The sequence below is a fragment of the Alligator sinensis genome, unplaced genomic scaffold (assembly GCF_000455745.1).
Source record: "Alligator sinensis unplaced genomic scaffold, ASM45574v1 scaffold92_1, whole genome shotgun sequence".
Taxonomy (NCBI): domain Eukaryota; kingdom Metazoa; phylum Chordata; order Crocodylia; family Alligatoridae; genus Alligator; species Alligator sinensis.
The window spans coordinates 347,380-372,240 of NW_005843010.1; the positions used below are offsets into that span (position 1 = coordinate 347,380).

General features: G+C 47.9%; 1 protein-coding gene across 5 annotated transcripts in view; it reads left to right on the plus strand.

Annotated features, from left to right (window-relative positions):
- LOC102376581 (BTB/POZ domain-containing protein KCTD8-like) overlaps positions 1-24,861 on the plus strand; it is an 88,560-nt gene that overhangs the window by 61,585 nt on the left and 2,114 nt on the right. For 3 of the 5 annotated variants that reach the window (XM_025193068.1, XM_025193069.1, XM_006036734.3), the window contains exon 4: positions 19,466-19,570. The exons of the other annotated variants lie outside the window; for them this stretch is intronic. In XM_025193068.1, coding sequence (XP_025048853.1) covers positions 19,466-19,570 — 105 coding nt within the window. The remainder of the gene's footprint in view (positions 1-19,465; positions 19,571-24,861) is intronic. 5 annotated transcript variants of the gene reach the window in all.

The following is a 24,861-nucleotide window of genomic DNA, read 5'->3' on the forward strand; positions in this document are numbered from 1 at the left end:
TCCCTACACTGCGGCCCATGTCTTGCAGGTGACAATCTGATTACAATTGCTCCCCAGTCTGAGACCAGAGCAAACTCAGTTCATAGTTAGGCTCCATTCATTCTGCCCCCACTCTCACAGGAGGCCTCTTGCACTTCAGCCCCCTCTCACAGGGCCCTCTGGCATACCGCCTATTATTGGGCCACACTCCACTGCCCTTGCTTTTCTTTAGTGGTCCCTCTTTGGCCATCAGGCTTTGCTACTTGCATGCTGGCCCTACCATGCAGTCCTTTGGTTCCTACGAGTTCCCCTACTCCACATGGCCTAGCCTTGTGCCAAACCCTGAGCTGATTCTGCCACAAGCCCCTAACCAGGCAACTGCTCTCATGCTCACACTTCTGGGGCTGGTCCATGTACTGTCCTTCAAGCCACTTTCACAGTCCTACTCAGTATGCCCCTAGTGTAGTCCTTCCAATCACTCTTGCAGCCCTACTCTGCACCCCAACACACTTAGTTTTTCAGGTGCCCCTTATTGCACCCTACTCTGAGTGGGCCCTCACACTACACTCCACAAACCACCCCCTCTGGGGCCTCCAGGTTTTCACTTCCCTGCTGGGCTCAGGTTTCTCACTACTAACATATCTGATCCCCCTTGCTCCCCCTGTTCATACTATTACCCACCAGATGGGGGGAGGGGTTAAGACAGCCCTACCCACCTTCCACCAAGGAGGTTCATGGTCCTGCCACTTCTTGGGGGCTGCCTGGCCACAAGGAGCCCCACCAGGCCTCCCTACCCTGGCAGGGTGCAGTTTTAGGTCATGCCCAGGACCAGGAGCCTCCAAGCCATCCCCCTAGCTCCTGCCTTTACCTCCAGGATGTTCCACACTGCAAAGGAGCTGGATAGTGCTGTTCCTGCAACTGCAAGCAGCCAACTGCTGGCCCTGCCTGGCTGGCCTATATTTGAAAATGGCCTCCTTCATCAGGCACTTGCCAGCTGCCTCCCTCAGCCCATAAAGTGGCAAGTACCTGAAGGTGCGCTGCTACAGTGGGGTTACCCATTCAGCTCTCAACAGCTTGCCAAAACTCAGTAAGTGGTCCTCCACCCAAAATAATTGCCTGCCCCTGTTCTATATCTATTTACTTACATACATGTAAGTATTATTATTATAAATATACTTAGAATGTAGATCACTATCTGTATATGCAATAGAGCTGTTTATAATCTATCTGCTATGGCAACAGACGGGTAAATGCTTGAGTTTGACCTTCACTCTGGACTTATGCCAAAGGTCCCAGTTAACCCAGTAGTAACTGTTTAGTTGGTCTTCTGGACTGGGGGGGGTCAATGGCAGCCAGGCATGATTGCCCTTTTGTACTGTAGGCAACTGGCATACCTCAGTGATTGATACTAATGCGATGAGTTGCTAGGCTCAAGCAGATCCTAAGCCTTTTTGATCTGTTTTTGGATATTTGAAATATATTGGACCTGTTTGTGTTTCAATTTATCATACCATTCCTGATTTAAAATGATGAATGTGAACTCAAGCTCTTGTGAAATTAAGCATATAAAATTCCTAGCCATACCAGCAACACTTTAGCTAATTCCAGTGTATGCCATTTACTTTTTAAAAAATTCTTCCTATAGTTTGCACCCAGAAGTTTACAGCATCTGCTAGTGCAGGGGTGGTCAAACCATGGCACAGGCAGCCTCAGTGTGGGGCACAGGGCAGACTGGGAAGGGGGCAGGCAGCATAGCAGGGAACAGAAAGCAAAGCAAGCTGGGGAGTGGGATGGGAGTGGCATGCCTGCCAAAAATGTTAGCTCCCACTTTGCTAGTGAATGAGAACTTGACATAAAAACTGGCTAAAATAAAATGTGAAATTGGCCAGTCCTATTGTCAGCGCTCACCTATAGAAACATGCAAAGGCAAACCAAAAATAAATGAACAAATCCATACTGGCAAAAGCGAGTTCCTTTAAAAAGTCTCTTGAATAATCTTATATATTATTTGTAACAGTATTTTCAGGGGAAAAACTGTGATTTTTAACTTGCCAGATTAAATAGACAATATTTTTGTAAGACCTACACAACACCAGTATACATGTATCTGTTAAGTAGTATAGTCTTTATCACTGCATTGAGAGTTTTCTCTACTGGAATCTGAATTTTTTATTTATGGTTGTATGGTTTAGGCTCTATTTGCTTTTCTCTGAGCGTGACAATGCATGAGTCCCTTCTCTGTCATGCACTTATGAGCACATTTGATATCATGTCTGCAGCAGCAACAATTTCTTCTTAAACCTGAAAACTCTTCCAGGAATCTTTTCTGGCACTGCCTAGCCAGTAGCTGGTTATGAACACATGTACGCAATATGTTAGGCAGTACCTGGATATATCCACAAGTATAAAAAATTCTGTCTATGTATAGATGAAAGCCAGGGTAGAATTACACCTTATAGACTGATTTAGTTGTTTTATAAAATGAAAATCTACTCTGCCTTCTGCCTGACTTCAGCCTAACACAGCTAATTACCTTTGCCTGTATATAGAAGCCTTCATACAATGCTTATTAATTTTTTTTATGGGGCTCTATAAAATTAATCTCTGTATTCTAAGTGTCCTTTCTCAAAATTTAGCAAATACAGTCAGATGTCTGCCCAGCCATACCATTTATACACAGAGAAGCATGCAATATACTGGACACGCCACTAAGACCTATCCCTACACACAGTGAATTGGCCATGCCTAGCTGTTTCAAGAACATAGATAGCCAGCATGCATGTCATTGGCATTAGCATAGAGCATGTAGACACTGGATTAATGACCCAGATACCTTATTCTGACTGGACCCAAACCCTCAGACCAAACATGACTTCTCCATTTGATAATAGGTACACTTTATTGATATGCAGTGAAGCAGATAAGAATAATGCAAACAACTCTATATCTACCAGGTCAAAGGCTGTCACAGAGGGAAGGTACATCTGGCCAGTACACAAGCTTCACCCTGAGGTTCCCTTGAATGTCAGCAGCATGGAGGTCAAGGGCTGAGGCCCAATACCTCCTCCCCCCCCTCCCCCAACTGGGGTGGGTGAGATGGGCTGGTGGTGTTCCCTCTGTCTATGGTGCCTTTGGATTCCCCACTTGGGGACCCTTTGCTGCTATGAAATCCCTCCTTTTGTATTCTTTCTCCTCTCTGACTCTTCATCTTTGGGCATTGTTGATTGGATTCCCCTGTGGTTGTCATACTGTTCACATTCTGTCCTGTCAGCATATTCCTTTGTTCCAATAAACCCATCACATGTACACATCTTAATTTGGGTATTTACCATTCCTACTAATCTGGTCTGTTCACCAAAGCCTCATCCCTAGGGTTCTGCAGTTTGGCATTGTGACCTAATGCCACTGTAGCAGGGCACAGATTATGCATGCCACTTTAAGAGGTGTGAGCAGCAGGCAGGTGCAGTTGGGCCTAATTAGGCAGTCACATGACTGTAAGAGGGCTCCTGGATTGGACAAGGGCTGGGAAACCTCTGTAAAAGCCCAGACCCTAGGCATAGGCAGAGGGAGAAACATTTTTTACAGGGGTGTTGAGTGCATGCATACTACTGCCACCTGGTGGGAAAGTCTGTGATGAAAGGGGAAGGTCCATGGGAGGGAGGGAGGGAGTAGGCCTGAGGCCAGGCAGGGATTGAGAGGGGGCAGAGCAGTGCTGGGTCTAGGATCAGGGCCGGGGCCCACTGTGCCCATGCAGCCGCCCCTTCCCTCACACCTGGGGTTGTTGCTCAGTGCTGGCACCCCCATGCCAGTGGATCCACTACCCCCCTAGCCCTGCACTGGCCCCAGCTGCCTCCCCGTACTGGCCCTAGCCTTGCATCGCCCGGGGGGCCAAGAGCTGGGGGCTGGAGCAGGGCCAGCCTCAGCTGTGCTGCCAGGCCAGAGGGGACAGAGCCCCCAGGACTCCCACATCCACCCCAAGTTGTTGTTGCTCTCTGGGGGATGCAGGGAGTGGGTAGCGGCTCCCACCACTGCATGCATCCCAGGGGCACATGCTCCCAGATCTGCATGGGACAGGGCAGGGTGCTGCTGCGGGCTAGGGGCGGAGGTTGCACTGGGATCTTCCCAACTTACCCTCCCTCACTAGGAACAGCCTGGTGCAGTCCCATCCCCAGCCCACAGCAGCAGCCTGCCCTGCCCCACGCAGATCTGGGGGTACACACCCCCCATGCCTCCCGGGTGTGCGTAGCAGCAGGAGCTGCATTCCCGGATGAGTCCTTGTGGCTCAATCCCACACCCCGCTGGCTGTGCAGCACTTTCACCTCCCCTAACCCTAGCCTCAGCTCCAGCCCGAGCCTCACTCCCTCCCCACCCCTGCTGCGCCGGAAGCCCTCGGCCCTGCTGCTTGGTGGCCCTACTGTTGCCCCATGTAGGGCCCAGGAGGGGTCAAGAGAGTAACTATGTGGCCCACAAGCTCAGAGAGTGGGGACAGTGGAGGGGCCCGAGAAGCCAGACCCATATGGGAAAGAGGGCTAGCTGCTCAAAAACCTAGCCAGGGAACCTCAACTGGCTTATGCTGGGACAAGGACCATGAGGAGTCAAAAGGTAAGAATGCCTTCTACAAGGGATGGCTAGAAGCTAGAAGCTTGGAGTCCCAACTGGCCTAGAGGTAAGGCCAGGGCCTGCAAAGCCAAAGGTCCCAGGGGGGGCCACTGCCGAGAGGGAAAGGGGATGAGCGAGTTTTGCAGCCCAGGATGATGGTGGAGGTTAGGTCACCTGAGTAGGAGGGATCCAGGTTGGGGTACGAATGTCAGTAGGAATATAGTGGGGCCCAGTGTGGGGCTCGAGCCATATAGTGATGCCATCTGCAAGGCATGGGACACAGTGTAGGGACAGCACAGAGCTGTTTATTATGCCCTTAGCACTGGGCATTAAATGGGCAGCCTCCCACCTAGGAAAAACTATTTAACTTAGTTATGACAAAGTGGGCAGGCCAACATTTGGACTGGCCTCGAGATGGCCCCCTGTCACAGCCACCTTATCTCATGTTATGGAAAAGTGTGGTACATGTCTTCAATTTCCCAGTCTATGTATCTGCTGGCTTCAAACACAGTGGGCCTTGAAGGAAACTTTGTCACAAACTGGCTTTTAGAATGAACCCTTTTAGAATTAACCAATTAACCCTTGCTGTTCCCCTGGACCATTGTTTTAATGCAATATCTATTTCACCTACAAGCCAATTCTCAAAAAGCAAACTTCTAGATACCATTTTATAGCCATCAGAGCAGACTATGGCTGAAATGTTGTACATAAATGTGCTGACTTGCCCCTGATTGCATGGAGGAGACTAGCAATGATGACAAATATCTGTTTTCACATGTAACCACATTTGACCTCCTGAGACATTAACTAAAAAAAACTGCCATTCTCCAAGAAGAAACAAAATAACACCAATGATGGGAGATTCAAAAAAGGGACATGGACATGGTTACCTTGAAAGTTAGCTAGGAATTTAAAAAACAATAAATTATGAACAGTGTTTTGCATGATTTGCCTAGCTCTTAGCGCACTGAAGGGGTAGCTAGAAAAACATAAATCCAACTGTTAGGCATTCATCTCCAGTACATATAACCCTACATCCTTGTACTGTGTCACAGCCTGGGCTTGGGACAGATCGAGAAACCCCCTTTTTGTTTTGTTTAAATCAGTTACAAACAATTTACTGCTTAAGTTTTAAATATGCAAAATCTGTTTCTTAATAATCTTGTTAAACCTGATTTTGAGGCTGCAGTTGGGCCATAGCTGACATGCCTCAGGAACAAACAGATAAATGATTCTTGACACTTTGGACCAAATTTTGACTGACTAGCAGGGTGTGGGTGTTCTTGATATAAGGAAAAACATGGAAAGGCCTAAAAATCTGCCTATGAAAACTAAATCACCTTCCCCCAGTCACTGCAACAGTCTTTATCCATTCTCTATAGCAAGATTAGGAAATACTGCAATCAGTGAAGTGACCTATACCTAAGGAGAAACTAGAATAACAACATTGAGACTAATTACATTACAAAATGCATCTTGCAATATAATAATGTCCTCGGCTATCCCTGAGCTGTGTGCTATTACTTCCATTTAGAAGTGAGCCCTTCCAGACACTTACCCACTTCTCACTTGTACTTCTACATAGCTAAATATACAGCGTTCACTCCAAGAAGACATTACCAAGGCTATTCCAAAGCTTAGGGAAATAACTACCCAAAAAGGTGAGGCCTACATCATGACCTGAATGTCTTTCCAGACTTGATCCAATCATCACAGTAACCACCAGTGAACTATTCAGTACTGTATTCAGACAACATCCAGGGTAGCTCTACAATACACTGGAAAAGCTGAGCCATGGAAAAGATTAAGATGAGGTGGGTTGACACTGATATTATCACATTGGGAGGATATGCACATGACATTATGAAGATATGAAGGCTCTCAACTTTCATTGCACCTATGGTAATTGCAATCAATGTACAATTAACATTTGGAGACACATGTATACCTTGGGCCAAATCCTTTCCTGCTGTAAATCCATATGGCTCCATTGGCTTCAGTGGAACTACTCTGATTTACTCCAGCTGAGGATCTGCACCTTTGATCGAATAGGGTTGAATCTGACCCACTACTAAGCTGAACATTAGTTAAACTTTTCTAAAGCATAAGCTTTTGTCACACTGTGATTCAATTATGAAAGTTCTTAACCAGACAAAACAGTCAGGTGCTGCTGATGGCCTTATGAAAATTTACCTCTTTTAGCCTGGGCATATTGGTCAGCACTTTCTGAGAGTCCTCCAAAGACAGGTTTTTTGGGCCACATGGATACTATTCTATTACCTGAAAGATGCTGCTAGCACTTGGGTCATTCCTAGGGAATCTCAGTATCTTGAAAAATCAAACCAACTTCAGACCAGTATTTAGGAACAGCATCATCATTTTAAAAAGGGGACCAGACTTGACAGGACTTCTCTCTAGATTTGCTGCTGATTCTTTCTAGATTTGCCCTCCTATGGCTGGGAGCACCCACTCACTCCTACTCAGTGCATGCCAAACCCTGGGGATAAGGACCTGTCCTGGACTAGTCCTGAGCACATACTAATAAGCATGCTTGAGACAGAAATCCTACCAATAGTGCTAGGGTGTTTACTCAGGGCCACTCTAAAGCACCTAATTTCTGGGAGCTGATTTGCACTAACTGGGTGCAATAAGACAGTGTTCTCCAGGGTATGCTTTCTAATGGTGCTCCATATGCAGCATGGGAGCAATGTTGACAAGCCCTGAGGGGCCTCAGTATTTTTTTCCCATCACATGGATATTCCAAGACCAAGTAACATTACTGCTGCTTCTCAGTGCTGAAGTGATCAGATTGGATTGCATGTATCATCCATAAAAATATATTATGAGATCAAAACAATACCAGTTGCGTGGAAATGTATGGATCCCAGACAGTGTTCTAGAATGGGAAAATAGTGAATAGGGTGTTACCAGCAGAGGGAATGGTTGGTAGGCATGAGTGATCTACAAAGGGACTGGGCTTGAATGGCCGTGCTGGGCTATATTACCTAATGCAGGAAAAGCATAAGATCTTCCTCCCTTCCTGAGTCAAATTGCTGCCACCCTCTAATATAACTTGCTCCTCTATAATTAACCACAACATATGCAAGACCAGTACCCACCATCTCTACTGTGATCCCTTGAGAGAAGAGACAATAAGGGAGGAAGTTATGGCTAAAAAGCACCATAGTATAAGCCTGGACTATGATGAACCTAGTGGTGAATATAAGTATCAGTGTTCACTGGGGGACCTCAAGAGTAATGAGATATAAATTATAATCATTGGAGAATTTGGCTCCAGTTTTATGGCAGTCGTGCATATTTTATGTCATTTGCTCAATGAATTCCAAGTGAGCCCTGTGAATCATCTGAGGCCGGGGGAGAAACATAATCCTAATTAGATCAAAAGGGAGGTCTTGGTCCTGTAAGACTTATCTACATGGCCAACCTACTATGTGAGAAAGTGGTGCTCTCAAACATGCCAAGCTCCTAAACTGGAAGGGGTATAAGGGTGTTTTGTGTGGTGCTTCTGGAAGGCTAGTTATGTCTGCTGAATGCCACTGACAGTTACCCCATCCCCATGCCAATAAGCCTGGAACTCATTACCACAAGATGTTGTGGAAGCTAACAGTTTAGCCAGTTTCTAAAAGGGAATGGACAAATTCTTGAAGGAAAGATGCATCAGTAGCTATTGAGCATGGGTGTTAGGGGCACAATCTCTAAATCAGAACTCCCTAGACCTTTAAATGCTGGAAGGTGCAAGTGAGAGAAGAATAGTGGAGAAAACCTTGGTCATACCCAGTTTTCTCCCTTTCAGCATCCACTCCCTGCCACTGTGTGATACAGGAGACTGGGTAAGATGGACCCAGTTAATGACTGTTCTTATGCTCTTATGCTTGTAGCACTGCACAAATACAGTTTCCTCTTTTAGGAAATCTGCAGAAAAATCCAGTCTGACACAGAGATTTGTTTTATTTTATGGAAACTCTCAAGAGGGTGTAGTTTCACATAATTAGATACTCCTGTGCTGTGATTCTGCCACCTAAGCAGCACCTCTAAGCTAGATGAATGTTTGACACTAACCAACAGGAGATACAAAGAATGGCAGTTGAGAGCCTGTTTCTATTGCTGTTATTATCTTTTGATTACCATTATTTTCACAACATCCCCATGTGCTAGGCAAGTATGGTTATCCTCATTTTACATTTAGAAACCTGAGGCCTGGAGAGATGATGATGGCTTCTCCAAAGTCGTACTGGAAGTCTGTGGCAGAATGGAGAACTGAAGCCTGATCTTCAAAGTCCCATGCCTGTACTCTACCAACTGGATCATTCTGTGTAGTGAGATGCCCATAGATCTCTCCCAGTGGGTCATAGTCTTCACTGAGCCACTACCTTACCATGGTATTGGTGCCTCTATGCTGCTGGAGATGTTCTAACAACTGCTAGTTACTGATGACCCCAAGCAACATTCTTATGTAAGAGCAGGTGTTAACTTTGGTGGCCTGGGCAAATTCTAACCTAGGCATTGATGTGTTCCTACCTACATGCCCCTTCTAGGCCCATCCAGGGAAGATATTACCCTGTTTTCTCTCTCAATTACTGTTTAACTGCTACTGTTCGCTATAAGAGTCTTGACCCATATGTAGTTCACACAACAGTTCCCACAGTGGTTCTCAGTGTTTTCTTGATTGAGTTCTTGATTTTACCACTGGTGATGGCTTGGATCTTCAGATGTTGTAAAATGAAAAGAACAGAGACATGCTGCTTTACACCAGCCCCATATTTGTCATTTAAATGTATAAGCCTTCACGTCACCAGGACTCCTCCCCCGTATACCTGTGCAAAAATGAAACAATCATTATCAATAGCAGCTCTAAATTTTAAACTGGAGAGCACCCATTCTGTATGGAGGCATTAGCACAACTGGATACCTCATCATGGCCACAGGACAATCAAATGTCTGCCTAGTTGCTCCTTTGTGCATGCAGTTATACAACTGCATACACAACCACAGGTGAGTTATAAGGAGACTGTTTCATAAATATAGGTCAATAATGCTACACACATAGGGCCTGGTCCCACCCCATTAGAGTACATTGAGAATCCTGCTGCTGAGTTTAAGCAGAGGTGGCTGGGTTAGTACTTTGCAGGTGTGATAAGTAATGACCACCATTTTAAGCACAACCTGGGATCAAATAAGGGCCCCCAAAATTTATGCAAAGCTCTAAAACAGACTTGCAACCTCTTTGGATCAGGCATGCGATGGCAAGCGCTGGCCATGGGTGATACACAGAGAATCACAGAATTGCAGAAAAGTAGGACCGGAAGGGACTTCAGGAGATCATCTAGTCCAACCTCCTGCTCAAGGCACTATCATCCCTGTCTAAACCATCCTAGACAAGTGCCTCACATATTGTTAAAGTTGCACAAACAACCCTCTTGCATAGCTATCAGGCACAAGCCCAAAAGCATTGAGAACAAACTAACTTGTCACATAAAACAGGGAAATAAGGTCAAGACACATTGACCAGAGGATATATTGGGTTTACAGGAAATATGCAAATGTTAAGTGTGGAACTGGAAGGCTCCACTAGCCATGACTACTGCACCTCCAGTAAAACCTCCCAGTTTCTCCATTTCAGGTATTTTGCAGGTGCCCAGACGGGCCTCAGAGGTATCAACAATTTTTGCTCTCTTCCTTTCCAATCTAGAACTCAAAGGACTGTGGTGGAAACACAGCTGGACTTGCAACAGAAGCTAGAAACCCAATCCTTGCTTTCTTGATTGCTAATTAAAACATGCCTTCTGTCCCCCTCTGCTGATGGCAGCTCTTCTCTGATTTTAATTTCACCAGACGCTGCTTGGCCTCTGGCTTCTCCCTTTGCTGCTCCTGAGTGTTCAGCCCACATTGCTTCACACTGGCAGTGAAGGATTTGCTGAGTGGCAGGGGAATACAAGTAGTCTTATTTTAAGTAAGCAAGGCTAGTTTTTTCAAGGGATCAGGCTAGTTTAATTTGATGCAAGAGCAGGATTTGACCATTAAAAGCAGCATTGGGGACTAGGAGCAGCTAGGGAGTACCTGATTGTTTCAACTGTATAGACGTGTATGGAGCCCGGTTTACATCACATGTAAAATGAGTTTTGGTACAAGTTGGCCTCTATGGCTAGGTACAGACATTCAAAAAGCCTGAGGTGGAATCGATCTAAGTAATGCAGTTTTCTGTAAGTGGTGTAGTTTAGATTGGTTGTAAACAGAACACACATTCACCCTTTTGTTCGGGGCAGAGGGGGCAAATCTTAGACTGGGTTCTGCCATTTTTAAACAAGTCTGTGTGTGCTGAATTTTTGTTCTGTTATGGGTATAGACTGGTTTTGTGTGCTGAACTTCTGTTACAAGTATAGACCGGTTTCCAATCTCTTATAATATATGTACCAGGCCAATTGTGAGTCCCAGGAGTGCAGGTCCTGGGTCTAATTCATGGCACTTCACAGAAAGTGCCATGAGTTAGACCAATCTTCCTGACCCAAGAGACATTAGGTTTTGGGTCAGGAGGGTGGAGGATTGAGCTTTAATTTGGAGCCAATCCAGGGAGAGAGGCTGTGTCTCAGCAGCCTCTTTTCCTAGTTCTGCCCCTCTTCTCCCAGCTCCCTTCTATCACAGGATGGGAGGGAGAGAAAGCAGGGGAGGGAGGTCTGTTCTGGGGTTTCCCCAGCTGTGCTGGCATGGAGCAGGGGTGGATTGATGGTCCACCTGCCCCACCCAATCCACTCCGATCCACCTGTCCCACCATCCTGCGCTGGCTGACCAACCCCCAGAATGAGCTCCCTCTGCTCCCTCCCCGCCCTTCTGAAAACAATGTGAGGAGCAAGGGCTGGGCTATCATCCGAGCCCTGCTTCTGGTGTGTGCGGACACAAGTTAATGAAGGCGCTTCACTTTGGAGAGTTGCAGGATCGGGCCCATTTAAAGTGCTTTGCAGCCATGCACTTTGTTTGGTCACAGCTGTAGAGTGCCTTCAGGGGCCAGATCAGGTGAAAATTGTCACTTCTGTCTGTGTGTACAATAACCAGATTTTGAGTGCCTCTCATAGGACTGACACCAACTGGCCCAGGGAGAGCCAGGGTTAAAACAGAAAGGGCTGTTAAAGATCAGGAGTGGTGGAGCTGTTAGTACAAGTTTAGGGCTAGAATAGCAAGGGACTGATGAGCATTAGCAGAGGTGTGTGTGACGGTAATCATTTCCTAGAATAGCAGTGGGGGCAGCAGGTCAGGAGAAGAGAGGTGCACTGACACAGCAGCAAGTAGAAAGCTTGTTCACAAACTGTTGGCTGCATTGCAGCCTTTATTATCCAAACCGGACTTTTTTATAACTTGCAAAGTCAAGGAAAGTTGATGCTGATGAAACACTGTTAGGTTGCTAGGTCTTGGCTTATAGCAAACAAGTTTCAAACTCTAGGCTCTCTGTTGTTTGCCTAACCTTGTGCTGGCACCCTGGTGTCAGAGAGGGGTTGCCATGGCAGTTAATCCAGCTGCAACATCAACTACCTTCCAGATTTAGTGAACAGCCTTTGCTGGCATCACCAGCTTTATTGAGGCTTTCAGAAATGTGGCAGGGAGCTGCTCGAAGGAGACGCACTTGAAGCTATACAGTTACACATAGCCTTTTCCCTCCCAGACGAGGCAACAGGGGTAAGTCACTGACAGCAGTTGCTGAAGCAGAATCAAATATAGGTTTGCAAACTCTGGGTGACTTCCTCATGAACACCACAGGCAGATATAAGTACTGAAAATCATGTATGCTAGGCATTTCCCAGGCAGCAGGATCTGTATGGATCAGCCCAGGCTAAATCATAAACATTCCCCTCCAAGTTAACTCACAGTCCCTCAACTTCCCAGGACACTTTGCACCTGACCTGCAGTGCCCCCCAAGGAGGGTGGGCAGGCTAGCTTTGACCCAAGCTGTCTGCTCCAGCCGAGCAGAGAGACATGCTTTAGCGACCCCACTAGAGCATGATGGGTAGGGTGACAACTCATCCGTAATTGGGTGGGACCACCCATCCCTAATTGGGAAGGACACCCATCCCTAATTGGGAAGGTTCCCGGGATGGGAACCTCAAGTCCCGATGCCAGGCTGCATGACTCTGGGACAGCATTTGTCCTGGATTTGCAGTGTCATGCAGGAATCCTCAGGAAATGGCAGGTTTCCCCTTGCAGGCTGGCTGCAAGGGGCTGCCGGGAGTGGGACATAGGGGTCACGTGGCCGGGGATGCAGCTGGGCAACGTGGAGAGCAACTTCCTGCAGGTAAGTGTATGAGGGGGAAGGGGCACAATGGGGGCAGATGGAGGCTCTCACAGTGAGGGAGGGAGTGGGGCAGGGGCTGGGAGCACAGTCCAGCCAGAGCGGTGCGTGGAACTGTAGCATGGAGCAGGATGGAGCCACAGGTGGCTTGTCCAGAGGGCAGGAGGCATGGGGGACATGTGCTACCCCAAATTTGTGGGGCAGGAGCAGATGCAGGGTGCCTGCTGTGGGCTCAGGGCTCCCTGACTTGCTTCCTTGCACCTGGGGGCTCCATGTTGGCTGCATCACCATGGTGAAGTGCCCCCTGCCCACCCAGTAGCAGCGGGGGTGGTGGTGGCATGGGGTTGTGCCCCCTGCTGCTGCCAGGCATGCAGGGAGTGTGCATGGTCAGTGTGAGGCTTCCAGGAGAAAGACAGCAGGGCAGGGATCCCTGAGCCTGCAGTGGGCAGCCCCATCCACCCCCCTGCTCTGCTTGGCTCTGGTACGGCTGTGCCACTGCCAGCGGAAGTGGGCAGGGGGGAGGATGAAAGGCGGGCATGTGTCCTGCCTTTCCCTTTTGAAAAGGTGGTCACCCTAGGCTTGGGCCACTGCAGGCATATGGCTGCATTTCTAAAATTAAAAGTTAATTTGCTTAACAGTTCAAGCTATGCAGCTTAGACTAACCTGCAAAAATTAAATCAATACAGCCTCAGGCTTTTTTGACTGTCTGTACTCAACATGGGGGTGCATCCCTCAGGTTCACAGAAGCTTAATTAACTAATTGGAGACAAGCCATAGTGGGTATCTTTACCTGTGCTCTGAGGTGGGGGGGCACTTTAATTAGAACACTCTTGGGAGCTGCTCTAATTAAAGCACCCGTAACATCTCATGTATTCAGTATCCACGTGCTTCAAAATGGCAGCAGGACGCTTTAAGTCAAAGTCAGGCTTCTTCCATGATAATACAGAGAGGACACTGCTCCCCTGGTCTAGCTCCCCAAAGGATGGGTTAAAGATGGGTGCTTCCTTTTAGACAGCCCTTGAGTTGGTGGGGACTCAGATGCATGAGTGAGTCAGGAGGAGAATAATAGCATGTGGCGCTGTGAAGCACACAGCTGACAAACCTAGGTGGGATGGAACTGTGTTGGCTGGAGTGCCTCTTGGGAGAGAGAACATGGGCTCTGGAATGGAGGAAAACAAAGGTCCTGGTGAAGGAGCAGCCTCTGCCTACAAGTGGTTGACAGTGCTTTCATCTGAGGATCCTTTTTGTGTACTCTTCAGGTTCATTGCTATGTGCTGGGACACCAGGGACAGAAGTAACACATAAACTGATTTAACCAACCAGAAACTGGTTTAAACCTGCAACAGAACAGAAGTTCAGTGCATATAAACCAGTTTCAAAATGGCCAAAACTGGTTTAAGATAAACCTGGTTGAATGTAGTATCAGACTTAACTAATTTGGGTCAACCCAGTTTATGCAATTTCTATCCCAGACCCCTTCCTGGTTTAAGTTAAACCAGAATCCCCCAGCATCCCAGCATGCTTTGCAACCCTGGGCTGGGTTGTTCTGTCTGCTCCAGAGATCCTGGAGCTAGGCCCTTCCCAACTGGCTGCAGCTCCATGACAGCCCCACCTGGCCGGGGGGCAGGGAGCCAGGACCAATCTGGTTGCGCAGCCCCCATGCCCCCAGCCCAAACCGCAACCCACTAGGATGGGCCCAGCACCCGCAGCCCAGCCTGGGCTGGTCTCTCTGTGTCTGCTCTCAGCAGTGCCCACAGGCCATCCCCAGCCACAGTCCTGTGTGGGTGACAAGGTCATGACAACCGGCTCTGGCCAGGCCCCCGTCATGCGAGCAGTGAGCAGGGGGAAAGCCAGACAGACCCCGGCTGGGGTCCCCATGACCAAGAGGGGAGACAGGGGAGTTTAATCCCCTCCTGCCCCCTTTGCCTGAGGTGCTGCTCGAGCCAGTGTCTGGCCTCAGAGATAAGCCTAGCAAGGGCTGTTTCCCCTCTCCCCCTCCAGGCACACCCCGGCTGGGGTCCCTACCAGCCAGGATGGGGGTTTAAACCACTCCACAATCATATTTAGCCACCTGCCAGGGGGCCTGGCTATGCTCCCACCCCACCCTGTCAGCTTCCCTCCAACTGTGAGGCTGCTGAGGAAGAGAAGGGAGGACTGCCCTAGCACCTCCCAGTGTCTAGCCTGAGCCACTGTAGGCATGTGCCTGCCTTTCCAGAATCAAAAGTGAATGTCTATTCACTTGCAAATCGGTTCAGTCTATACAGGTTAGATTAACCGCAAAGATTGAATGAATTCAGGCTCAAGCTTTTTGAATGTCTGTCCCTGGAGAAGCCAAATATGCACAGCTGCCTCTTAAAGGGGTTACAGACATCCTCAGACTAGAAATGTTGTTTTCCTCTCCCATTCCTTGATGCTTTCAAAGTATATTGCTGAAGCCCCAAGAATAGGGTGGAGCCATTGAGGTTTGTTCCCATATCTAAGATCCTGTGAAATGTCTGCAGCTGAAAGCACTGATACAGTGGGGTACACAAAATAGTATAACCCTACCAGTGAAAGACAGGGTCTCCCCGCCCACATTTAATTCATCTTCAACCAAAACACTCTGCAATAAGATGGCCAAAAAGATAAAAGAGGCTGGGATAGTCAGAGGCTATGCACTGTACCAGCACATTAATTCTGCATGGCAGGATTCCTACAAACAATGACACACAGGGGCTGCTTAATAAATGTCATTTATGCACTCCAGCTGACACACCAAAATAGAATGAGAGGACAAGCAGCAATGGCTTCAAAACAGCAAGGGATGAAAAATTCAGGCTATACACTAGGAACTTGTTCTGATTGAGTAATTGGCCTGTGAGATGTTTTCAGGAGAAGGCTAAATACTATTTACTACTTGTAGATAATACAAATTAGCTGAGAGCAGAGCACTCTTATGTTAAAAGCTGCATGACTATACAGTAAATCTAGGGGCAGACATTCAAACAGCCGGAGCCTGAATTAATTCAGCCTTTGCAGGTTAGTTTAACCTGCCTAGGCTGAAACAGTTTGTAACAGGACAAACGTGCTCTCTAGACTGAGGCAATCCAGGCACATGCCTGCAGTTGCTCAGGCCAGGTGCTGGGAGGTGCTAGAGCATGCCTTGGCTGCAGGGAAGCTGTAGGAGATGTGTGGTTAACCTGGGCTGACGAGGCCAGGGAGGGGTGTCACCGGCAGGGACCAGAGCCAGGTCGGCTTGGTGCTCCCCCTCGCTGCTGCAGTAGCGGGGCACCACAGCCCCTGAGGCAGAGGGGGCAGGGAGGAGAGTTAGTTTCCCCTGTACCCCTTCTGGCAGCCAGGTCTGCCTGCTGTCACTGTGGCACTCATTCTGGCTGCCAGGTCTGCCTGCTGTCACTGTGGCACTCACTCCCTGCCCAGAATAGGCCCCCTGGCTGTCCCCTCACCAGAGACCAGAGGGAGGAGAAATAACCCCTGTCCCTGCCCCCCCCGGGCCCTGCCTGGCCATGCCCCGTCCCTGCCACTGCACCGGGAGGGGGCAGCAGCCCCTGTCATAATGTGGGGGAGCGTGAGCCCCTTCCCAGTGAGGGGCTGTGCTGCAGAGCCAACATAGCTGCGGTGGGCTGCATGCAGCAGTGCCAAGGGCTGGAGCGGGCCAGAGCCCTGCAAGCCCCCCGCAGCACCACTGCACTCCACAGCAGCTCTGCCAGCCCCAGAGCACAGCCCCTGCTGGGAAGGGGCTCGCACTCTGGGAAGCCACTTGCTGCTCCAGCTGCCGGGTGGGAGCAGTGGCGGGGGCAGGGCCTGGCCCCCACCACTGGTTCTGTGTTTGGGGCAAGCTACCTCCCAGTAAGAGGGGGCTTATTCAGCCACTAGCCCCGAGCACTTGCAGTCCTGGAGGGGTTAACTTGCAGCCCATTGTTCACCTCCCCCCTCCAAGCTTCACCTGCGGGCAGGCAGGGCAGACCCCACTGAGGTGCCAGAAGCCAGTGGCTAAATAAGACCTCTCCTGCTGGGATAGAGAGGTGGCAGTGGCCGGGCTGGGCAGGCACCGCCGTGGTGCAAGCAGTGTCTCTGTGCTCCCAACAGTAGGGGACTTATGCAGCCGCTGGCATCACAGCAGGGTCTGCCCAGCGTGGCCACTGCCGCCCTGTGCTCAGGGCCAGTGGTTGAATAAGCCCCTTCCTGCTGGGAGGAAGCTAGCCCTGAACACAGAGTGGCAGCAGCAGAGCAAGCAGCCTCTGTGTGCTCAGGGCAGGAGGGGGCTTATTCAGCTACTGGCCCCAAGCACAGGCTGAGAGGCTGTGCAGACCCTGCTGTGGTGCCAGGGGCCAGCCGGGGCCTATTCTGGGCAGGGAGTGAGTGCCGTGGCGAGGGTGGGCAGGCCCAGCTGGGGGTGGGCGTACAGGGGAAACTAACTCTCCTCCCTGCCCCCATCTGCCTCAGGGGCCATGGTGCCTAGTGCTGCAGAAGGAAGGGGAGCAACCGGTAGACTGAGCTTGGGTCCCTGCCGGTGGCACAGGGAGGGGGGAATTAAACCCTTCTCTGGCCAGATTCCTGCCCCTGCCTGTTCCTGCTTGGGCTGGGGAGCCAGCCCTGCTGTGGAGCAGAGAACCCCTGCCAGCCCAGAGAGCATGCCAGGATGCTGGGGGTCTCTTGTTTAACTCAAACCAGCAAGGAGACAGCCTTGATACATGTCGCTGGGATTGCATCTGAACTGCCCTAATGCCTGAGGGTTCTTGAATCTTAAATTTTAATTCTGGCCAGTCTCTAGGTAATTTCTCTGTTATAGGAATTGCTGACATGCAGCGGGAAGATGAAGGCTCACTCAGCCTCTGACTGTGAAGAGTTCAGAAGACATTTCTCTTGTAATATCTCACTTCTGGTTTCTGCATCTTTCATTGAAACATCCAGCACAGACCAGATATTGAACTAGATGGATCACTAGCCTGAGATGTCTGGCAATTCAGTATTCTGTGAGAGTGTATACTACAGGCTGCATGATCAAATGTGGGCCCCCTGCTGGAAAAACTGTGAATCAGTTCTGAACACAACAGTCTGCACCCTTTTAGCTCTACCTGGTACTGTATTATAAGCAGGAAATACTTGCCAGTTCAAGGGAGCTCTTCTCTATGTGAATCATGTGGGACGTTTGCCCAGGAGGAGCTAGGTTTTTAGTTGTAGCTATGTTGGTCTAAGGACATAGACAGGCAAGATTCTTTGAGTAGATATGGTATCTTTTATTAGACCAACTGAGTAATTGGCTAGTGTCATGATGCCCAGGAGGAGGGCATCATGACACCAGCTGGACAGAGAGAGCAAAGAGCTGTCAAAGTCTACACATCTTGCTGAGTGCAGATAATTTCTACAGACACTAGCATAAGGGCCAGGGTGGATGGGTGGAGGGAGGACATGCCCTCAGCAAACAGGATGAAATAAGGTTAAGCTGATATATATGTGCTGTTACTGAGCTAACAGGAGTGTACTGAGCTAAGGCATTTCAAAGGCAAAGCATTAGCATCTTCCTGCTTCTAAATGCAAAGCCTCTCAGGCACCCAGAGATGGCATTGTTCACCTCACACTGAAGATCTGCATGTGCATGGCTTGAACTGTGAGAGCATAGGAGTCCAGACCTCTGCTGGGTGTAAATCCGCAGAGCTGTGTCCAGGTCAGTGGAGTTACACTAGCTGAGATTTTGGCCCCTGAGTGTATACACATCTAGGGAAAAATTACTTAGCAAAGATGGATCCTGCAATATGAAGTTTGTTGCAGCGTATTGGAGAGCAGGATCCTACTAAGTATAATACAATGATGTAACCCTTTCCCAGGAAATGCAGCTGTAGAGGGAGATTTTCAAAAGCACTTATTAGACTGCAGAGTGGGGGGCGGGGGGGAGCTAGTCCTATTGAAAATGAACAGAACTTTTGGTCCCAGCTCTTTTGTTGTGGTAGAAAATTTCTCTACTAAGCAAGAGAGAAGCAATGACATTCCCTAGGGAGATTCTTGTCTGTGTTTCAAAACATCCAACATTCCCTTTTGGAGGCATGTTTCAACTCTACAGAGCACATTTGCTCGTGCTTTTTTTTTCTTCTTCCAGGAATGAGGTTATTTTGCATCCACACACATCCAAAGAGGCAGCTCTGGGCAGGTTGGATTGTGAAGGAGTAGAGAAAGCAACAGGGAACAACAGTCAATCCTACAGGGGTGGGCAAGATGCAGCCTGCCAGGCCATTCTATCCGGCCCACGGGGCCCCTAAAAATGTAGAAAATGTATATTTATCTGCCCCTGGCTGCCTATCATGCAGCCCTCAATGGCTTGCCAAAACTCAGTAAGCGGCCCTCCGCCCAAAATAATTGCCCACCCCTGCAATACTAAGTGGAGTCCAACTCCAGGAGGGAGTTTTTGTTTACTCTTGATACCTCCGAGGACTGAAGTGAATTGGTAGAGCTCCCAGGGGGCCTGTGGCCTGCCTGGCTCTGCAAACTGACACCCCCTGTGAACCCTGGGAAAACCCACCCTTCACACCTTCTAAATGGATGGGCATTACTTCTGATTAATGACAGTGAATTTTGCTGTGAATTGTTTTTCTACAGGCTCAGAAGTCAGTAACCTCTCCCCAGGGAGATATGAAAATGATGATGAGGCACTCAGCAGAAGGGCAGACAGCTTTGAACTGGGTGGACTGTGTAAACCTGATGGTTGGTGTCTGATGCTTCTTTACTCCCAGCTTATCCTTCCCTGAACCCACAAGACAAGTTGTCAAGGTTGCTTACTAGAGAGCAGCATGAGCCTGAGCCTGAGAAGACCTGGTTTCTATGTTCAGTTCTGGTAGTAGGTGATCTGCAGCATTTTGCCTCTGTTTCTCTGCCTCAATAAGAGCAATAATACTGACCTTTCTTGATAATGTATTTTGAGATCTGTGGGTAAAAAGTATTGTATGAGTGCTACATACTATTTTATATAGTCTCTAGTGCAGGGATGGCCAACCCACAGCACAAGTGCTATAAGTGGCATGAAAAACTTTGTGTTTGGCATGCAGCAGATCAGGGAGGAGCGGAGAATGCTGTTTCAGACAGGGCAAGGAGCAGAAAGCACAGCAACAGATTGAGCAGAGAGTGCAAGGAAAGGAGTAAAGAGCAGAGCAATAGATCCAAGAGGAGAAGGGGATCAAAGTGGCACTCATGGAAGGTGAGGGGCTTACCTTGTGGTACTTTGACCAAAAAGGTTGGCCTTAATTGGCCTAATAACTACAGCATTAGACTAGGATTCAGGAGACTTCTCTTCCCACTTCAGCTTCATGCCTCTTATGTGACTTGTAAGTCCCTGAGCTTTTGCTCCACATTTGTGCAAAGATGCTCCTCAATTGGAGAATATTACTTAGTTAACTGTGAAACATTGGTTATGCTGAATAGGGCTGTCCACGTACATAGATAGACAGACTTTGAACTACGCCAGCCAAAGAATTTGGGAATAAGATACATACACTGAACTTCCTGGAGAGATTTGCCAAAGCAATTTTCAAGGGCACTTTTTAGTCATGGATATTTCCACTATCAATTTCAACTTTCTACCTTCAGTCATTTTAGTGCTGGCACTGACAAGTAAATGTCATGTTAAAAAAAGAGAGAGAGACTGAAACATAACCAAGAACTCTGTTACCTCACAAAAGGCTTTGGGGAAAAGCAAATTCACCTTGAAATTTTCTAACTCAGGAGGAAGGCTTAAAGTGGAGCTATCTACATAGCCTTCATTACAATTGCTCCTAGCAGAGGTGTTTTAAATAGGAATAAACTCCATAGGGATTTTTAAAAAATTAAAAGCATTCTTCATCCCACTGAATTTTTCAATACTCTTCATTGCTTGTTTTCAGAATGTGCAGCTGGAGTTTATTAGTCAATTATTTTGATCTTTGGATACAACAGTTTTCTGATTGAAGGCAATAAGGTCTATTGAACAAGAATAAGAACAAGAAAATGTAGGTTCTAGTTCCAGCTTTGTTACAGGTCTGTTGGGTTGACCTTGGTCAATTAACTTCCCCTCCTTGTACCTCAGTTTCTACATCTACAAAATGGGAAAAACTATACAGATTTTTTAAAGAGTTATTGATGCTATATGCTGTATAACTATTCAACATTATTAATAAGGGGAAGGCTTCCCATTCTGGAAAAAAAATCTTCCATGAGACTAATCTGATCAACAAGATGCAAAGCAATGTAAAATACAGCAAAATAACAGGACAGTAACATAAAAAACGTTTCAAAGAAAAAACAATAAAATAATAGGAAAAGGTTTTTTTTTTTAAAGAAAATGCTTTTTAAAATTCTAACTTTGAGAAATGGCCAGCCCCCAAAGGTTGTTTTGAAAGCTTTCTACCAGCTATAATTGGTAATGCTGCAGCTAAAACAAAACATATGACTTTAGAAAGCCATTGCTCTGCATAAATTGCTCATCTCACTGTCTATTCAGCTCTCACTAATCTATAGGATTCCCCTTTGTGTCTCCGAATTTGAGATGGTCACACAGCAGCAACTTCTTTAGAAGCATGCAAGTGGAACTGCCTTGTTTTTCATAGTTGCCTCCTATCCGTAATGTTTCAGGCACACACTGGCATGCAATTGGGCTGGATACATGCGTGCTGGGAAAATGTTTCCTCCCAGCTACAGATGTGTTGCCAGCGGTTTGGGGGGGGGGGGGGGGGGGGTGTTCAGGGGAGGGGGGTTCTACTCATAAGAGAACCTCAAGGATGCTGATGCCTTGACAAGATAACTTTTAAAAGTCTGCAGCAATCAGATGAGTTTAGGAGAGTAGCCCTGTAATCAATCTCTCCATGGCTGGGCACAGGGATCAGTCAAAGACTGCAGTTCTTCCCCAAGCCAAGGTGAGGGATTAAGGCTGCCCTTTGTTAAATGGTTTTGTATCACTTTCCATTAGTATCTCTTATTGTTTGATTTGTTCCTAGGGCTAGTAATTGAAACATAGTGGTTGTTTCCAGTGTAGCCACTGCTTCTTTTCCAACAATGTTAACAAACAAAAGTGAACAGTGACTGTCTGGAGGCTGGTTGAAACTGAACAGCTAGTCCTGTCGGAGACAGTATAACTCGTTCTTCACTCTCTAGTTTCCATTTCTCTGTGTTGCTCATTTAAATCATCACACAGCTAAGCTCTGTTCCAGCATGTTCAGCTCCCAAAATTATATGAAGCCAGTGTCTTTTCCATAGAGCCATAGGATCCGGCCTGCAAAGCCAGGGGGCCTTGCTGGTGTTCCAGCAACAGGGGACTTGGGTGGTGTTTCAGCAGCAGGGGGCTTTGCCAATGCCATAGCTGGGAGAAGTGATGGGGACAGCCGCAGCTGGGTCCTAGGGCCAGCCTTCTTTGGACCCAGGCCGAGCCATTCTAGTTCACTGCTAGAATACTTTGCCAACTGCTGCTCTACATGATATCCACCCCAACCCACAGCTCAGCCCCAGGTTTTCCAATATTTTAGTTCAGGTTTGCAGAAGGATTTATTAACAGGGCTCAGCTTTCTAACCACAGTCCTGTTTCAAAACAAGAGCTGAGCCCAGCTCTGCAAATTATCCTTAAGAGATTCAATTGTGTGAGGTTTTATGAGTTGCATAGGAAATGGAAAACAGCCCAGCCCATATATAGAATCATAGAATCGTAGAAAAATAGGGCTGGAAGGGAGCTCGGGAGGTCCTGCTTTGAGCAAGGGGTTGGACTAGATGACCTCCTGAGGTCCCTTCCAACCCTTTCTATGATTCTGACCTCCTGCTTAAACCAGGACCACCCCCAACTAGATCATACCAGTCACGGCTTTGTCTAGTCAGGTCTTAGAAACCTACAAGGATGGAGATTCCACAAACTTCCTGGGTAACCTGTTCCAGTGTTTTACTACCCTCCTAGTGAGAAAGTTGTTCCTAATACCTAAGCTAAACTTCCCTTGCTGCAACTTGAGACCATTGCTGCTTGTTCTGTCATCTGCCACCACTGAGATCAGTCGCTCCATTCTCCTTGGAACCCCCCTTCAGGCAGTTGAAGGCTGCTATTAAATACCTCCTTAGACTTCTCTTCTCCAGACTAAATAAGTCAAGTTCCCTCAGCCTCTCCTTGGGAGTCATGTGCCCCAGCCCCTTCACCATTTTTGTTGTCCACATTCCTTCTGCAGTGGGGGGCCCAAAACTGAACACTACACCAGATGTGGCCTCACCAGCGCTGAACAGAGGGAAATAATCACTTCCCTTGATCTTCTGCCAACACTCCTACCAATGCAGTCCAGTATACCATTAGCCTTCTTGGCAACAGCTTGGGAAAGCAGGCTCTGCCCAAGAAAAGCAGCGAGCCTGATTTTTTTTTCCTCCCCCCTGGAGCCTGCCTGAGCTACACAGGGTCCTGATGCTTCCCTCCGCAGCCGCGGTGCCTGCCCCCCACCAGGACCATCCGAGCCAGGTGCCTGCAGGCGAGTGCCGCCTGTTGGGGGGCCACCACTGCCATGAAGGGAAGCACCAGCCCCTCCCCCTGCAACCCAGGGATTGCTCTGCCTGCTGGCAGCTCGCTCTTCCCTCCCCACCAGCTAGGCAGGTAAGTCAGTGGGGTGTATGCACAACATGGGGGTTTAATCAGCCTTAAAGTGAAGCAGTGTTTTTTAAAACCCACCACTTCAATTTAGGGCCCCCATTTTGTCTACACATGCCCAAGGGCACACTGTTGGCTCATATTTAACTTATTGTTTGCTGTAATCCTCAGGTCCTTTTCTACGGAGCTGCTCCCTAGCCAGTGAGTCCCCAGCTTGTAGCAGTGCATGGGATTGTTCTTTCCTAAGTGCAGGACTTTGCATTTGTCCTTATTGAATCCCATGAGATTTCTCTTGATCCAATCCTCCAATTTGTTTAGGTCTCTCTGAAATGTTATGATACACACCGGGTGCATCTACATGTGCATTAATACGCTGTTGCTACTGTGCATTAAATTTAGTACCTCTAATATGATTTACTAACTAAATGTGCAGTAGCTGGTTCTACTGCACAGTACCAAAGGTGCACAATTTTTTTGTGATGCTTAATGCACAGCAGACTAATTTTACTGTGCATTAGCACAGCTTTTGCCATGATGAACTAATGTGAAGTAGAATTAGTATACTGTGCATTAAGCATCTTGTGTAGATGTGCCCACTGACTTCTCTAATCTCCTGTTCTTGTAAAGATTATTGGTGGAGCTTGGCTACTGACTTCAAAGGAGTTAAGAGTCGCTTAGCTAGAAGTGATTGCTGAACACCATAGTGTCCACCTGTTTGTTATTTGAATGAAAGCAGTTATTCCTGAACTGTAGTCTGGGCAGCAGTAGGGTTATGTAGATGGAGATGGTAGTGAGGCTCCCCTGCTGGTAACATTCTCCTTGATTGCTAGACAGAGAAATTAAAGATATGGGGGGTAGGAATTAAGTGATGATCCTTTCTAAAAGGGCAAAATCTAATACAGCTAAAGAATATGGCTAACTATAGGCCCATTAGCCTGACTTCTATCCCGGGGAAGATCTTAGAAAAGTTTATCAAAGAGGCCGTCCTTAATGGACTGGCCGACGCCAACATCTTAAGGCATAGCCAGCACGGGTTTGTTGCGGGTAGGTCTTGCTTGACCAATCTCATTTCCTTCTATGACCAGGTGACCTATCACCTGGACAAGGGAGAAGAGATTGATGTCATATATCTTGACTTCAAAAAAGCCTTTGACCTGGCTTCCCATAATCACCTCTTAGAGAAACTGGCCAATTGTCGCCTTGGGTCCTCCACGATCCACTGGCTGGAAAACTGGCTCCGGGGTCGGACCCAGAGGGTAGTAATTGATGGAAGTCACTCATCGTGGTGTCCTGTGACCAGTGGGGTCCCCCAAGGCTCTGTCCTTGGACCCATACTGTTCAACATCTTCATTAATGATGTGGACACTGGAGTCAGAAGCGGACTGGCCAAGTTCACCGATGACACCAAACTTTGGGG